We start from the raw sequence: 17203 nt of genomic DNA on the forward strand, positions 1-17203 counted from the left end.
ACAAATTAAAGTAGCTGTTATTTAGATGGTAAGGTATTTTCCTGGTTTGAGACAGGATTGCATATCCTACTCCACCTTTAAAATAACTTTAATAATCCAGCCAGGTATTTTGTTTGTTGGCTTTTTAAATTTACCCTTAGGATACAAAAGCCGTTATCTATAAGAGCCCTACAACTCCAACATCAATCCTCTATATAATAGCCAATTATTTTAAAATATAAATTAATTATAATGTGTTTATGTGAGACACTCAAATAATTACATTTGATATTATCAAAACTCTTCTGCAACAATCCTGTTAAGAGTATAACAATAGACAATACTAAAGACACAGGACTCTGAGTTGATGGGAAAGGCAACCATGCCAGGACATGTCACCTGGTTACTCAAAAAAGTTCTGCTATGTCACACTAAGTTATCATATTCATTTTCTTCATGTTTTCTTAAAAAGCACTAAAACCTCCAAAACACAGTAGTATCAGAAGTTTAACATAAAAACACAGTACTTCAGGGAGCCTGGGTAGCTCAGTCAGTTAAGAATCTGCCTTCAGCTCAGGTCATGATCTCAAGGTCCTGAGATCGAGCCCACGTTGGGAGTCCACTTCTCCCTCTCCCCTTCTGTGCGCACTCTCTCAAATAAATAAATAAAAATCTTAGGAATAAAAAAAAAGTCACTTCTGAGAGGAAATGATCTAAGCTACCGGGAAACTGATGGAAATGTTCATGTAAATCCCAAACAAAACAAAATCTTATTTTTTTGAGATCAGTTTCTTTTAATCTATTTTTACAATTGTGGCATTATTTACTCTGCTTTTGTAAAATATGTTACTTCACCTTTAACAAGTTTGGGGCTTGTTAATGTCAACATCCCAGCATGCCCTGATAGATCAAGGCCACTAGCAAGCCATACTGGTCCACAGAGAATGTCTTCTTTATGATCTTCTAAAAATGGACATAATCTAAGACCTAAAAAGAAAAAATATATTTTCTTTTAAATTAGTTTGTAATTTAAAAATATGAAATAAGCAAATATCCATCCCATACATAATACTGCCACACAAAATACCATACTTAGAATGTACTCAAATAAGAATTCACTATCATGCTAAGGAACTATAATCAAAGATCTGATATATGTTGCTTTCCATTCCCATATTATTTACATTCACCTTGATTGTCAAAAAAAAATTATAAAACCATGACATGATTTTAAATCCCAAGATATTAAAAAACAAGAATGCAAGTATTAGCACAGCTGTGTTCACAAAGATGAGCTGAAAGTTAAAGCATATTGCCAAAGCAGAATTATAGGTTATTTTTTAATTGTGTTTTTAAAACCAAGTTTTTGCAAGCCATAAGGAAATCTCTGCCCAACATGATGCATTTGGATCACTACTCCTTTTACTGTCATGGACAACAGCTCTATAATTTAACTCACACTGTGATTCCTCTACATCCATGTGCTGCATTTCTTCATTCAAATCAACCAGGGACGGTTTCCCATTTTGTTCCACTTCAATGTTAAGAGCTGGAGACAAAGGAAAGGTGATCTGCCTATCTACTGCTGTTTCTAGAGGATAAAAATATTAGTAAACTTAATTTTGCTTAATATCAATAATTTATGTGCCTGAAATTCTAAAATTTTCTGTTAAAATGGGAACTACTGTGATATTTTTAATCACAGATGATACAAAATGGTTGTCAGAAGAAGAAAAAAAAAATTAGATTCCATTGTTTCATACACTCTTCTTTTAGTGGTACTAAAATATTCACCTGAGAAATAATTTGCTGGCAACTAAACTAAAAGTTCTTACCCTAGGCTGCAGAGTATAAGCACCTGCAAAGTTTTAAAAAACCAATGCCTAAGCCCTAGATCCAATTAAATCTGAATCTGCCAAGATTCAAAAGAATGCACCACACATACAAACACACACACATACACAAACACATACATATGTATTTTGAAAATAAGAAATCTTTCAGGTTTCACTGTTTCTACTCCCTGGACAGCCATTTTACTCTGAAATTATCCCCAGCCCTTAAAATGAACCTATTAAGGAGAAAACACTGATGAGTAACATCTAGTTCCCAACATACTAAATGTATACAATCTATTTAAATAACTCAATATATCAAATTCTGAACTTGTAAGAAAAGTAAATAATGTTGGATGGATTTCCAGGTGTGCTTCTATATTTCATGAAAGGTTTGGGTTTCACCAGTAATCTTAAAAGAATACGTGACTTCCATTAACAAAGTTCTTTCCCCATGAAGTCTCCACTTAGGAAGAAAAACGCGTAAGTCTAGGAATGATAAAACTGAAACTAATTCAGAAAGAAACTAATTGAATTTCCAAAATAGCATAATTAAATTATTCCAGTTTATGCAATCCTATATAATCCTGAGCTACTGAAAAACCTCTAAAATTAACTTAACAAAACCACAAAAAATAGAGCAGAAAAGAAGTACGGGGGTAGAGGACAGAATGGAGAGGAAAGGGAAGGCGGGTGAGGGACATGAAACCTACACAGTCAAGTTGAAAATTCATTTTCTTAAGAAACCTTCAAATATAAATTTTGATTCACTCTTACCATTGACTTTCCCTAAGCCTGGAGCTTTATTTTTCAGCAGTGTCACTTGTATCTGTGGAATATTGGTGATGTTTGAGTTCAATACAAATTTGAAGTCCACATGTCCAACCATACAAGCTTTAGGTAGAACCAATTCAAACACATGTTCATCCCAGCTGTTGCTGTCAAATAAAGGAGTAAATGGTAAATACAGCAAAAGTCTTTCTTTGGCCAAAACCACATTATCATTAATTAACACTTTTCATGCTCTGATTTGCACCCTCAACAAAACCCAATGCTTCTCACTGGGATCAGCTCCCAAAGAGAGGTTAAACTTAGGTCAGTAGCAGAGCTTACCTTAGAAATTGACAACAATCTTGGGAACTGAACATCCCAATATACCCTGTTCCTTACACTGTGGACTATTATGCATCAGAATTATTTGCAGATTCCGGAGTCCTACCCTCAGTCTCTATGAGTGAAGTCTCAGGAATCTGCATTTTAAAATAAGAACTTCTTGTATTTCATAGACATGTCTATTCTGATTTTAAATTCTATATAAAGCCTGAAAAATAAAAATCTCCAAACCACACTCCACTTATTTCCAGACTCATTCAAACATCTACCAAACATTTCTAATTTACTGTAAGTAAAGCCAAACTTAACTGCCTACTCCTATCTCAGTAATTCTAATTTGCAATCCTCTCAATCCAAAACCTCAGTCATCCTGGACTCTTCTCTCTCACGTAATATGTTCAATGCATCAGCATATACTATTCCTTCTACTCCAATTATATCCAGAATGTGACCATTCTTTTCACTACCTCCAACAACTATTATCATGGTCCAAACTACCAAAAACAAACTGCAATATCATCCAAACTAGAACCTTCACTTCTATCACTGCCTTTGAATATACACAACCACTCATAATCTATTGTCATCACAGCAGTCTTACTGTACTCTTCTAGGATGTAAATTCTATCATTCCTGTATCCAAAGCCCTGTAATATCTTCCTAATCTTACATCACTTAAAATTCTCAACATGGCCTAAAAAGATACTCGTTCTCTGGTGTCCAGCTACTTCTTTTGACCTGACTTCCTCTCAGTCTCCCATACCTTCACTGAACTTCACCAACACTGGTTTTCTTGCTCTCACTGGAATTCACAAAACACTCCTCAGGGTCTTTGCACTTGCCATTACCTCGGAATTAATGTGTTCATGGAGGCTTTCCTGGCCCCTTATATACAAAGTACCGTACATATTTTCTCTCGCTCTTGCACACATGCAGTCTGTCACCACATCTTATCATATTTCATAGCTTTTATGACTATGTGGCATAGTAGACATCAGCTTACTGTGTATCCCCAAGAGAATGTAAATTCCAGTGACAGTCATAATACTATTGCCTACAAGAGTGCCTACACAAAACAAGCATTTAAGTATCTGTTAAATAGGTGGAATGGTGCAACTGGGTGATGGACATTAAGGAGGGCACACGATGTAATAAGCACTGGGTATTATATAAGACTGATGACTCAATGAACTCTACCTCTGAAACTAATAATACACTATATGTTAAATAACTGAATTTAAATAAAAAAATAAATAAAATTACCTTTAAAATAAATAAAGAAATAAATATCTGTTAAATAAACTTGTGAACTGAATGTCCAAACTAACTGCAATGGTGGATTACTCTGTTTTATCCTACAACCAAGAATATAGAAATTTCCAAAATTAAGGTGATGAATGAAAAGAACAAAGTTAGTAATATACAAAAGTTAAGAGAAGCAATAATATATCTAAGAATTACATGTTGCCGCCAACAAATATGGACTTAAAATGAAATAACTTAGAAGAATGTCTTACCTGTCAGTCTGTAGTTTCCAAGTTCTAGTGTGCTGAGCAGCATCTCCATGGTGTTGCTGATGCAGATGTTGAGGATGCCTCCTTTGCTGCTGTTCTTGTTGAACTTCTACCCAGCATGGAGGAACAGTAGCTGAAAACCGTGGAGTCAAAGTCTCAAAGCGGGTTAGCTCCACTAGAGATGTCAAGATGTCAAGGGTGAATGGCTGGTCCACCAATAAATCAACTCCTTAATAATAGTGAATACAGAATTTGAAGTAAGTTTTAAAAAATAGTAGCTTTCATGCATGTGTTTTATATAGTCAATTACAAAACTTGCCAAATATCCTAGAGTTATTAATGTGTGCTCAGTTATCTATATGCAAATAAAGTAACTAGCACTAACTACATAATGGCCATAACAAAAATCCATCTTGAATATTTTATATTATGGAGAGGTTATTCCTTATTGGAGAAACCCAAACTCAACCTATCAGAAGAGCCCTGACTGAGCTTTCACCAGCTCTAAGTTAGCAAGGGCGATGAAAGTAGTCCTGAAATGCAAGCTAAAACTGTATCAAATCAATCAGTAACTTTAAGACTTTGTTATTTACAAAACAAAATGCTAAACATCAATAAATACATAATATTTGCTCTTTGTTACTTTATAAAAAAGTAATTTTTTAGAAGTCATAAGCTACACTGATGGCAGATAAATACTTAGAAACCAAAACCTTCACCAGCACTATTTTACTTCTGTGATAGTTAAGAATATCTTGTATGCATACCAATATTTTAAGAGTAATAATCTGCTTCAGAAAGATTAGTTTCTCTCTTATGAAAATGTGTTCATATATATGAAATTTCTAATATTAAACAAAGGCTGTTGTGCCTGTTCCAATTAACAAAAGTTTATGAAAAGATTAAAATATGAAATCTGATAGGTTTAGAATATTTTCACAAAGAAAATTTACACTAAGTTCAAAAGAATTATTAAATGTATACTTCAAACCACATTTCTCAAAGCTTAGAGCGTTTGAAATCAGACTAAAACTGTTAAATATTGTTTGTAAGTGTTAATAGTACAGTATATCAATATCCCATCATTACATTATTTATTTCCTTATAATGTAATTCTTTTCTCTATCCAATAGTATTTATGGACTACATATGAAAATTCTCTTGTTATAACAATACCCTATAAAATAAGAAACATTCACTGTGTTAGCTTTTTAAACCAAGCTGTATAGATAACCAAAATAATCAAGTCTTGATTTATTATAGCATGAGACATGCGTCAATTTATCTCAATCAGGGGACAATCTTGCCTCCCAAAGGCCACATGGATGGAGGTGATTGTGCGGCTGGACTGTATGTAGTATGTAGAAGCCAGAGATCTGGTAATACAGCACAGGACACTCTGCCCACAACAAAGAATTATCTAGCCCAAAATATCAATAATAGAGTTGAGGCTGAAAAACCTGGATATATAGAACAGCATGTTTATACTGATAGGCCCTAAACTTAGCATATGTTATACTAATAATCACTAAAGGTTTGCCTTGGTGCAAAGAAAAATGATCAAATGCCCAAATATTAAGGGTTCATAAAAATCAAATACCAACTTTATGTATTATTTCTATTTGGAAAACATCTGAGTTTAAACACACTTTTCATTAAAGATTTATTAACCTTTTAAATGCTAGATGTAGGGAATAAAATGTATTAAGGGCTAAGAGTATAACATTAACGGTACTGTGGGAGCACAAAAAGACTAAGTGTAGTCATAAAGGGTAGGGAAAGAGAACTCAGTGAGACATGGAAAGGGCATGACTGAATCACTTAAGAAATCATAAAACATTTACTGTAACAAACACTGAGAAGACTGGAGTTGTTTCATAGAAGTCCAAAAGTTTTAAGCAGGAGTAACACTTAAACTATACTTCTGAGAAAACAGTTCTGGAGGGCAGTACAGAACATAGAGAGGAAGTAAACAACATACAAAAACAAGTCTATCTAATGGTGCACAATAGGGCAGTGAGGATCTGAATATACCCTAGTAAGAGAATATTTTTCCAGCTTTTCAATTCCAGTAGTAATATCAGTATTAGCCACTCCACTGACTTTATACTTGATCAACTCTTCTATTTCATGTTTTCCCCCCTCCCAAACTAGAACAAAAGCTCCTTAATGGCCAAAATAATGTTTTTACGTCTTAGGTAACATCACCAATACTGGCCAACTGATCATCAGTTAAAGAACTTTTTAATGTTTACAACAATTTCCAACTACTGAAAAAAGGATAATAAATAAAAACAATCCTAGTGAAAGAATGGCAAAAGAGAAATGGAGTCCCTCATCAAAGTAACCAAAAGCTGATGGTAAAATCTGAAAGAATTTTTTAAATTATCTAAGATAGACTAAGAAAATTTTGAATATCACAAGAATTTGTGTTTTTAAGATTCATTTAAAAACTTAGTATCAGGATCCCTGGGGGGCTCAGTGGTTGAGCATCTGCCTTCGGCCTGGGGCATGATCCTGGAGTCCCGGGATTGAGTCCTAAATCAGGCTCCCTGCATGGAGCCTGCTGCTCCCTCTGCCTATGTCTCTGCCTCTCTCTCTGTCTCTCATGAATAAATAAATAAAATCTTTTAAAAGTAAAAATAAAAATATAAATAAATAAATAAATAAATAAATAAATACTTAGTATCATACCTGAAATGCCAGGACTTGAAGGATTTGATAAAGGTTTGGAACCTTCGGAAGATGGTTCTATCCCTTTAGAAAGAGATCCATCCACTAGAATATCAGCTTCATCAATATCATCACAAGTTCCTCCAATTTGGAGAAAATGAAGCTCACCACCTACAGTGTAGTAAAATTTAATCAACACAAGTACATAGAATATGGGTAAACATACAAATGCATACTACTTAGTTAAGAAATTTAATTTATAAAAAAAAAAAAAAAAGAAAGAAATTTAATTTATTTTAATATCACTCACAAGCAGATAAACAGGGCTGCCAAAGTGACATATCTTCCGGAACATAGAAATTAAATTGACAAGGAATCACAAACTGAAAATTAAATTTAATATAGAAAATGACAAATATATAAACATATATGAAAAGAGTTATTTACCTAGTATAAACTACACATAAGACGCTATCTTAAATGCTTAATTTATTTAGTCTTCACAAAAACCCCTGAGGTAAGGACTATTACTGTGGCCACTTTACAGAGGAGGAAACTGATGCACTAAATATCCCAGGAGTAACAAAAATGAACAAAGATTCTTAATTTTTTTAAGGATTCACAATGAAATGAAATATTAAATTGAGTTTCCATTTTTTGTATTTCTCACAGGAAAAAACTGAAGGCAAAGTTAGCAAATATTTAAAGAGAAAAATCAATGGATAAAAGAATATTCTACACAAATATCTGGAGATTCACTTCCAATATGACCGAATAAGGAAGATGTCAACTCCTCTTCCTGAAAAGCAACTATAAAGTGAGACACACTATCATTCAACCAAGATGGGGCAAGCAATAAAGACAGGTAGATGGGAAGCTACTGTCAAAGGGGGGGGTCAATGGATTTGGAGAGCCATCAGTTTAAAGAACTCAGTGGCAACAAATATGAGGCGCAATCTGAAGTCATGACCCTGCCTGGAGCAAGCAAACTTAATAAAAAGTTACAAAAAGTGACAAAAACATAAGAAGTTTGCTAAACTCTTGACATAATCCATAATGAGCAGAGGTTGTACACATGTATAACAAAACGAGATGGGACTCAAGCCATCCACATATTCCCAGTCAACTAAGCCCCATGCATATTCAGAAAAGATGAGAGAGGGCCTAACAGAAAATAAAAATAAAGCAAATAAAAGCCAAGACACACCTGAATACAGCCTCTCTGGTGAAGTTACTTATCAAAATCTTGGTTGAATACTATGCTAAGTGGACACAGAGGCAACAAATAAGAAACAAGATTTAAAAATTAAAACCAGAAAAAGGGGAATCCCTGGGTGGCTCAGCAGTTGAGCGCTTGCCTTTAGCCCAGGGAGTGCTCCTAGAGTCCGGGGATCAAGTCCCACATCAGGCTTCCTGCAGGGAGCCTGCCCATTCCTCTGTGTCCCTCATAAATAAATAAAATATTAAAAAAAAAAAAAATGAGAGGAGACATCAGTGACTTCATACTGTAAAAGAAATGGATTTCACAGATGTAGTCCTGATGGATTACCAAACAAAGAAACCAACAACAACCTCCAAAGAGGGGAAATCAGAATCTAAAATTCTGCAATGTTCTTTAAAATGTCCAGTATTAAATTAAAAATTTTAAGACATGTAAAGAAAGAGTGACCCATGCTTAAGTAAAACAAAGTCATTGAGAAATATCTCTGAGTTCCCAAGATTTAGATTTGGCTGACACAGACTTCAAAAAAGCTACTGTAAATATTTTTATAGAAGAAAAGGAAATCAGGTATGGAGATTTAAAGGAACAAATGGTGGAAATGACTCAACAAGAATCTCAACTAAAAATTAGAAATTATTTTAAAGAACAAAGGGAAATTCTGGAGTTGAAATATAAAACAGCTAAAATGAAAAGTTCACTAAAGAGGCTCAAAGCAGGGCAGCCTGGGTGGCTCAGCGGTTTAGTGCCTCCTTCAGCCCAGGGCCTGATCCTGGAGACCCGGGATCAAGTCCCACATCGGGCTTCCTGCATGGAGCCTGCTTCTCCCTCTGCCTGTGTCTCTGCCTCTCTCTCTCTCTCTCTCTGCCCCTCGTAAATAAATAAATAAAATCTTTTAAAAAAAAGAGGCTCAAAGCAGATCTGAAATGGCAGAAGGAATCCGTAAAATAAAAATAGAGCATAAGAAATTACCCAAAAAAAAAAAAAAAATTTAACCAATCTGAATTTAAACAAAAAAAAAAAAAAAAAAAAAGTTTTAAAAACGAAAAGTATCTCAAAGACCTATGGGACAGATCATGTGTATGAGTATATGTGCAATACAATAATGCAAATTAACATCAGACTTACCAGAAACAATGGAGGCCAAAGGCAACTGAATGAGATGCACAGAAATAGTCAACCAATAATTCTATACAATACTATTCTTCAAAAACGAATGTGAAATAGAAGCATTTCAGGATAAACAAAATTTTTTGCTAGGAAATCTGTCCTGTAATAAGTACTACAGAAAGTCCTTAAGATAAAGAAAGCAATACCAAATTCCCTCTCTCTCTCGCACCAGAAATGAGTACTGTAGGTGATGAAATGAGTAAAGTAGGTGAACAGAATTATGTTTTATCTCATTTCTTTGTAAATTTTTTTACAAGACAAAAATTATATACAGTAACTCTTTTTGTTTGGGTTTATAACTTATTTAAATGCAACATACAAGACACTGGTAGCAAAAAGGGGCAGGAGAAAAAATATTAGAACAAAGTATATTTTATTAGAATTAAGTCAGTATTATTCTAAAGTAGTTTGTGACAAAATCACCGAGAACAGAACACCAAAAAAAAATATCTCAACAAAAGCAGCAGTAATGTCACGCCAAATGGTGGAGTAGGAAGTTCTAGACTGGAAGTTCTAGAGGTCAGCTACTGAACTAAAAAGTGACTGAAATCAACTATTTCAGAACTCTGAAGCCTAACAGGAAACAATGACCAGACGATGCCTGATAAAGGGAAAGGCTGCCGATCTTTCATGAAAGTGGCCTGAAGGAAACAGTTGCCATCCCCCATTCCTCAGCCCTCTGCCAGCTGTGGAGAAAGTGGCCCACATTTCTGGAGTGGCTGGCTGGTGGTATATACGTATAAGTATATGTATGTATGTACTATTTCCGAACTTTAATCAAACACAGCTGCATCAATTCTATCTTTAGTATATTATTGATACTATTTGAAATTACCTTACAATATTTATTAGTTGTAGATTTTTATCAAAAGGCTCAATGATCCTTTATGAGAAAAAAAGAGTTAGCTATTTGAATACATTCTTATGACTTGTCATGGAAATGTCATGTCCATTTGAATCATAGTCTGTAATCCTTTTTAAAAAGTTTACAATTACTTTATGGACTATCATATGTACATTTTAAAACATCAACTTTTCTTTTCTCTTATTTGTTACTAATCTCATCCTTTCAAAAGCATCTTGATCGGTCAATGGTTGAAGAGCTAGGGGATAATTTTCAAAGTGGTTAACTTCTTAGGCTTTATTTCTTGTGCTTTGATCCATCTGGATAAATTCCCTATCACATGAGATTGATTCCCAGGATTTTCTGTTGTCCAAACTCCAAGGATACATTAATCTATTTAAATACTACTTCTTGTGTGCCTGGGTGACTCAGTCAGTTAAGCGACCGCCTTCGGCTCAGGTCATGATCCCACGGCCCTGGGACTGAGTTGTGCATTGGAATCTCTGCTCCAAGGGGAGTTTGTTTCTCCCTCTCCCTCTGCCTGCTGCTCCCCTTGCTTGTGCTCTCTGTCAAATAAATTCTTAAAAAACAAAAACAAAACAACAACAAAAAAACCCTACTACTTCTCTGTCTCACAAAAGCATATATCATCAAACAATTAAAATGATTAAACCTTGACTATATTCCTGGAAAATACTAGTATCTTACACAGATGTGTCCTGGGGCCAGGTCACTCAGGTTTCCAATCCAGCTCCATTCTGGATAGCTCATGGCACATTAAATTAGTTTCATTTTTTTTTTAATCTTTCACATTAAAATAACATTCTTTAAAACTCAACGAATCTTCTTTTTTCAAGTGGGCTCCAAGCCCAGCATGGCTTGAACTCACAACCCTGAGATCAAGACTTGAGCTGAGATCAAGAGTCAGATGCTTAGGATCCCTGGGTGGCTTGGCGGTTTGGCGCCGGCCTTTGGCCCGGGGCGCGATCCTGGAGACCCAGGATCGAGTCCCATGTAGGGAGCCTGCTTCTGTCTCTGCCTCTCTCTCTGTGTCTATCATGAATAAATAAATAAAATCTTAAAAAAAAGAATCAGATGCTCAACCAATAAGCCACCCAGGTGCTCCTACAAGTCTCATGTTTTGTTACATTCTGGCAATATAATGTACTTTAAGCACCCTGACAACAGATGCCCAGGTATGAATTCTGACTCTGTCATTTACTGGCTCTGTGACTTAGGCAAGTTACTTCACCTCTCCTACTCTCAGTTTCCTTATCTGTAAAATGGAGACAATAATAGTAAATACCTCATAAAGTTGTCATGATGACTAAAAGAATTACCAGAAGTAAAGCTATCACCACAATGAACTGGCATATACATGATTAATAACTTCAAATTATCCTTCACACCACATAGTATTTTAAAATTTTTCTAAATTTTATAACTCTACTCCAAAGTTTTATTAGTCTAAAGTTATTCTGCATTGCTCATTTTTTAAATTAATCTGTCTGGGGTTTGATGTTATTTGAAGATTTTTCTTCCCCTTATTTTCCTTAAATGTATTTCAAAGAAGGCAATCTGAAACACTATATTCACCACTACCCTTCTTAGTCAAACTCTTGCAATCTTTTAAAGCAAGGAAAAACTCAAGTTAATGCCTCCCAAGAACCATGAATGAGATGTAGGACTTTCCTCACACTCAGTTCCTCTCCTAATCAATGGTTATAGTTATCTGGGCTTCAAGTACCTCCTGGTCCTACATTCCTGCTGAACTATCAATAAAACTATTCACTTTGCCTGATTTTATCAGTAATCCTTTTCAAAAACTGCTTTATCTTTCCAACTTAAAATATATAATAAGAAAAGTAGAGGGACAATATGCACACTATGTGTTCCTCTGTATGGGGCCTCAGATGTTGCAAGGTGATTCAACCATCAGCCAAAGGCTAGGAGTAAATCAGACAAGAAAAATTTATTTGGCAAAACTAGTAATTATTTGCTAAATATTATTTCAGAAGGAGATAACAACCAGTATATATACTCTGGGCCAAAAACTTTACATACATTATTTAATTCTAAGAAGTCTGGTAACAGGCCTTCTTATCCTTGTCTATAGATAAACAAAGGTTTACTGAGTTTAAAGTAACTTGCCCAAGGCCACACATTTGAGCAGATGCAGAGTGAGGACTCACAGAAACAACAGCAGGTTATTTTCTTGAGGTTAAAGCAGAGAAGATACTTTCTGAGAGACTTATTAACTTATTTACAATTAGAATCCTTACCTAGGGCAGTAGAAAAAAGTTTTAAAAAGTTAAAACAGTAGAAAGTTTACCACTTCATTATTTAAAAAAATAAATTTATCTCCATCTATATGAATCTAAAATTCATACTAGGTATGCATATAAATGAATGCCATATACACTGATTTTATAAGATTTGTAAGAGAACCAAACAAACCAACAGCTTACCTTTGGTGCACGCACACAGCCTGTCTGTGCCCGAGCAGTAAATGACAGAAACAAATGTATCCTGTTCCTCAGTGCCCTCCTTTTTGGGAGGTTCCACTTTGGCCAAAATTTCAAAGTTTGAAAGATCTAGTATTTTTACATATCCTCCCTGAGTGGTTATTACCAGGTGTCCAAGAGTAGAAATATCAGCCTTTTTTTCGCTTTCAATGCCATTCTTTGAGGTTAACTGCATTTCCTCAATAGGTTCCTCACAGTCATCTTCTCGATTATCCAATATATCTGGTGGAAGCAAAATGAGCGAGGTAATTGTGTCCTGGGGGTCTTTGATATGTTGGATTTTTATTGGCTCCTCTTCTAAAGTCACTATCCGAGTGGCATAATTCATTTTATAAAGTATTAAATATCCGCCACTAACATTCCTCTGCTCAGGCTGAATTATCAAAGGAGTTTGTACATCTGCTGGTGATTCATGTTGGATTACGCTAATATTTGCACCATTCACTACAGTAAGATTTGATTCCAGCTCACCTTTCCGTCTATTACATAGTGCAGAGTTTAATTTATTTAAATTATTCAAGGCCTCTACTTGATTTATTGCACTCAAGGATTCAACAGGGCATGTCCGCAGTCCTACCAACAAATGAATTCCATCAGCACAAGGAGTTAGGGAGTCTATACAAAGATTCTCCTCCTCTGCAAACTTTGGCAGCCTTAAGCACTGAACCAAAGTCCCAGGCTTGGGAAACACAGAGTTCCACTTCTCAGAATCTGGAGAGGTAAGGTTGGCTGCTGCATCTGCAAATTGCTGAATATAAGTCACAGGAGGATCCTGCAATAATAACTGCTCCTGACTATCCAGCTCCATTTCAATAATCTGTGGAACTGTAAAACCATCATCATGCAAACTTTTGCTCATTATATTGTTCATCTGTGAAAATATTTTTCCTGCTTTCTCATCAGATTCCTTGATGCTATAAAGAAGCAAAATGGGTAAAGTCCTCCTTACCAGAGGAGAATTCAATTCTGAATTAGTGCAGGATTCATTGTCAGTTGACCCTTGTTCTGATATACTTTCACCCTGAGTTCTGCTTAAACCATCCAGTGACCTGTGAGAATTACTACTAATGGGTGAGGTAGCAGGAGATTTATATGTTAATAAACCTCCAGCTAATAAACATGGAAAGGGAATGTTGTGTTGTTCCTGGTGCTTTTCCTTTGTCTTTTCACTCTTAGAGTTTGTTAAGCAAGGATTTGCCCCAAGTTCTTCAAGATCCTTAACAGTATCTTCAAGCACATTTGCCACAATCTCCCACTGAAGTTTTTCAGGCTGCTGGAGAATGCTGAGTGCTGTTATATCAAGGCTCACTTCCATGGCTTCCTTCTGTGATGTATGCCCTTTGAAAAGGAATAATATTCATTAGAATTGGCCTTGAAAATGCAAATCACAAATCTTTAGTATTACATTTTCATTAATTTTCTTTTTTTACTCATCCAATCAGTGCATTATAATTATGTAAGTGGAAGAATTTAAAGTATTTTAAAGATAAGTTAATCAAATCTGAGACAAATCTACACCGAAAAACCACTGAAGTATTCAAGAGACTCAAAATCATTTTCAATTTAGAATATATTCTCCTGGTAATTTATGAGCAAAACTCCCCCATCCTCTTTAATTTGGGAGAATGATTATTAGTATCAAAATAACAGGATTCCAAAAAATAAATAAATAACAGGAGTTCTGCCCTTCAATTCTAAACCAAAAAATACTCAATACCATTATAACTGTCACTTATGCACTTTATAGAATATCCATGAAACGTCATTACAACATCAGTTCCCTTTCTTTTACCATTTAGAAGGAGTCATAGCATCCTCTCCTCTCTCCCACCCCACCATGCTAATTATCAGTTGATTATCATAGTACACAATGTAATCCTAAACTCAGCTTAGAAAAAAATAACTAGGAAGAAAAAGTTCCCACAATTTGCCATTTTAAAGTGAAGCATAAGTATCTTCTGTATAATCTGCTAATTTATAGCTCATTTAAAGTCATCTACATTACCCCTTAATAATCATTCATCCATTGTGTGCTCTTCAAGCTGTCCCCTTACAAAGAGTACGAAAGTCATTTCTCAGTCTCAACACTCCAAGCATGCCATGTCTGTCTACACAAAACCTTGCAACAGAGGTCATTCAACCCCTAAACCAGGTATATATAATCTCTTGATACTGAACTGAAGGTCTGAACCTATTTTGTTTTTTTTCCCAAAAGCAAAAAATACTATCAGTCGGGCAACAACATTATTAGCAACAGTAAGTCTAAGTATTTCTTCTGGAAAAAAAAAAAAAAAAAACACTGGAATTGGCTTTACAATTCTAGATAAGAATACAGAAGAGAGTAAAAGAAATAAATATAAAATAACTCCAGGCAACTGCATGAAAGTTTGAAAGCTGCCCAAGTAATGTGCAACTGAGATTCATGGAACATCATACACTTAAGATGTTCTAAAAGTTCTATTTACACAATTTGTTAACTCTTTCATTATTTCTTTAAAATGCTCACTGACAGCTTTATCTAGAATTCCCTATTTCCTGAGGATAATCTCATTTCATAATGTCACTATTATGACCTAAAACTGAAACCATTTCCAGTTAAAAGAAAGTAAATTTTAATTATACACTCAATAGTTTAATTGTCCTAATGAAACTGGTTACATTTCAATGTTACATTGAACCAGTTACAACCAGTTACATTTATGTAACCACTCATTTGGCTACATTCACATGTAGCCTGTCTATACTGCCATGAAATATTTATATTGTAAATATTATAATATTTAATATATTATATAAATATTAACTAATTTAGAATAATAAAATTAAAAGCTGACAGTAAGATTTTGACAGCATGTAATACACTGTAATAAATCTTGAGGATGCTCAACTATTTATTGGACTAAACTGAAACTTATATAAATGATATTTTTTAAGTTATGGTCAGAAATTGCCAAGAAAAGGCTATTTTAGTATTTATAGATCGATAATAACAAAATAACCACTAATTACATATATTAAAACACATATAAGAAATATTCAAAGTTAGTGGCAGAAACAGTGGAACTATTCATTAAGAAGGGCAGTATGACAAGTGGCATTATTACTCTGCTTCTTCCCAACAATTTAAGCAACACCTAGGAAACAGCCTATGCTGTACATTCTACTTAGGAAAACTGACAAAACATAATGATAACTGTCAAATACTGCAGTAAAGAAACCCAATACCCCATCTCAGAATTTTTCCAACCTACTGAACTATGAAACAAGTATTTACACAATATACCTACAAACAGCCTACAGTACACTATCCACATAATCATTCCACATATTGTCCATATAATCACTACTCTGCTTACCTAGGTAGTGTACGCCAACAGTTCTATCAGCCCAGATTCCTGAGGTGAGCAACTAGTTTTACCTAAGCATTTTTCTAAAACTATCAAATTTCAGTTTGAACTCTTCTTCAAACTCCTAACATTCTTCCCACTCTTCACACAAAGCATATTTATCCTTAATTCAGTTATCTGGTCCCAAAATCAAACTTTTCTTTCTGACATCATCTAGATACTTTCAAAAGTCATAACCTTCAAATGGAAAACAGTAAAAGTCTCTTAGTCTTCAACATTTTTGAAATTAAGAAATGCATTCCACAATCCTTCAGACTGTATCGTTCACTTTGATGGGAATCACCTAGAGTTGGTAACTGTAAGTTTTGAAATGCCATCTACGACTTATTTTAGATACTTCAGGAATAGAACACATCTCCCGTTCACATCAGAAGCCTCCATAAACTCACCAATAAACTACCAATACAACAGAATTAACTGAGAATATACAGTAGTTCCCTCCCTATATAGGCAATGGATACATTCAAAGATCCCCAGTGGACACCTGAAAGTGCAGATAGTACAAAACTCTGTATGTGCTACATTTTATTTGTATACATACATATAATAAAGTTTAATTTACAAATTAGGCAGAGTAAGAGATTAACAGCAATATCTAATAATAAAATAGAATTATAATAAACTGTAATAAAGTTATGCCAGTGTAGTCTCTCTCTCAAAATATCTTGCTATACTGTACTCACTCTTCTTGTGACAATGTGAGATAAAATGCCTACGGGATGAGTTGATGAAATGCCTACGTAATGAGAAGTGAAGTGAATGACATAGGCATTGTGTCCTAGTGTTACGCTACTACTGACCTTTTGACCACATGTCAGAAGGAAGGTCATCTGCTTCAGGATAACAGTGGACCAGAGGTAACTGAAACTGTGGAAAGTGAAACCCCATTGGGTGGGGTGGACTACCGTACATATTTTACTACAA

The 17203-nt window shown here is 34.8% G+C and overlaps 1 protein-coding gene across 16 annotated transcripts in view; it reads right to left on the reverse strand.

Moving 5' to 3' along the window:
* BIRC6 (baculoviral IAP repeat containing 6) overlaps positions 1-17203 on the reverse strand; it is a 230162-nt gene that overhangs the window by 163665 nt on the left and 49294 nt on the right. For 11 of the 16 annotated variants that reach the window (XR_013349472.1, XM_077843667.1, XM_077843660.1 and 8 more), the window contains exons 10-15: positions 12816-14210; positions 7136-7285; positions 4445-4670; positions 2592-2752; positions 1439-1570; positions 835-966 (exon numbers count right to left, since the gene is read on the reverse strand). Coding sequence is in view for 15 of the 16 variants with exons in the window: in XM_077843667.1 (XP_077699793.1) it covers positions 835-966; positions 1439-1570; positions 2592-2752; positions 4445-4670; positions 7136-7285; positions 12816-14210 (2196 nt within the window). In the remaining variant the exon portion in view is untranslated. The remainder of the gene's footprint in view (positions 1-834; positions 967-1438; positions 1571-2591; positions 2753-4444; positions 4671-7135; positions 7286-12815; positions 14211-17203) is intronic. The other 5 variants (XM_077843665.1, XM_077843658.1, XM_077843664.1 and 2 more) reach the window with 2 other exon arrangements.

This window comes from Canis aureus, chromosome 12 (assembly GCF_053574225.1).
Source record: "Canis aureus isolate CA01 chromosome 12, VMU_Caureus_v.1.0, whole genome shotgun sequence".
Classification (NCBI taxonomy): domain Eukaryota; kingdom Metazoa; phylum Chordata; class Mammalia; order Carnivora; family Canidae; genus Canis; species Canis aureus.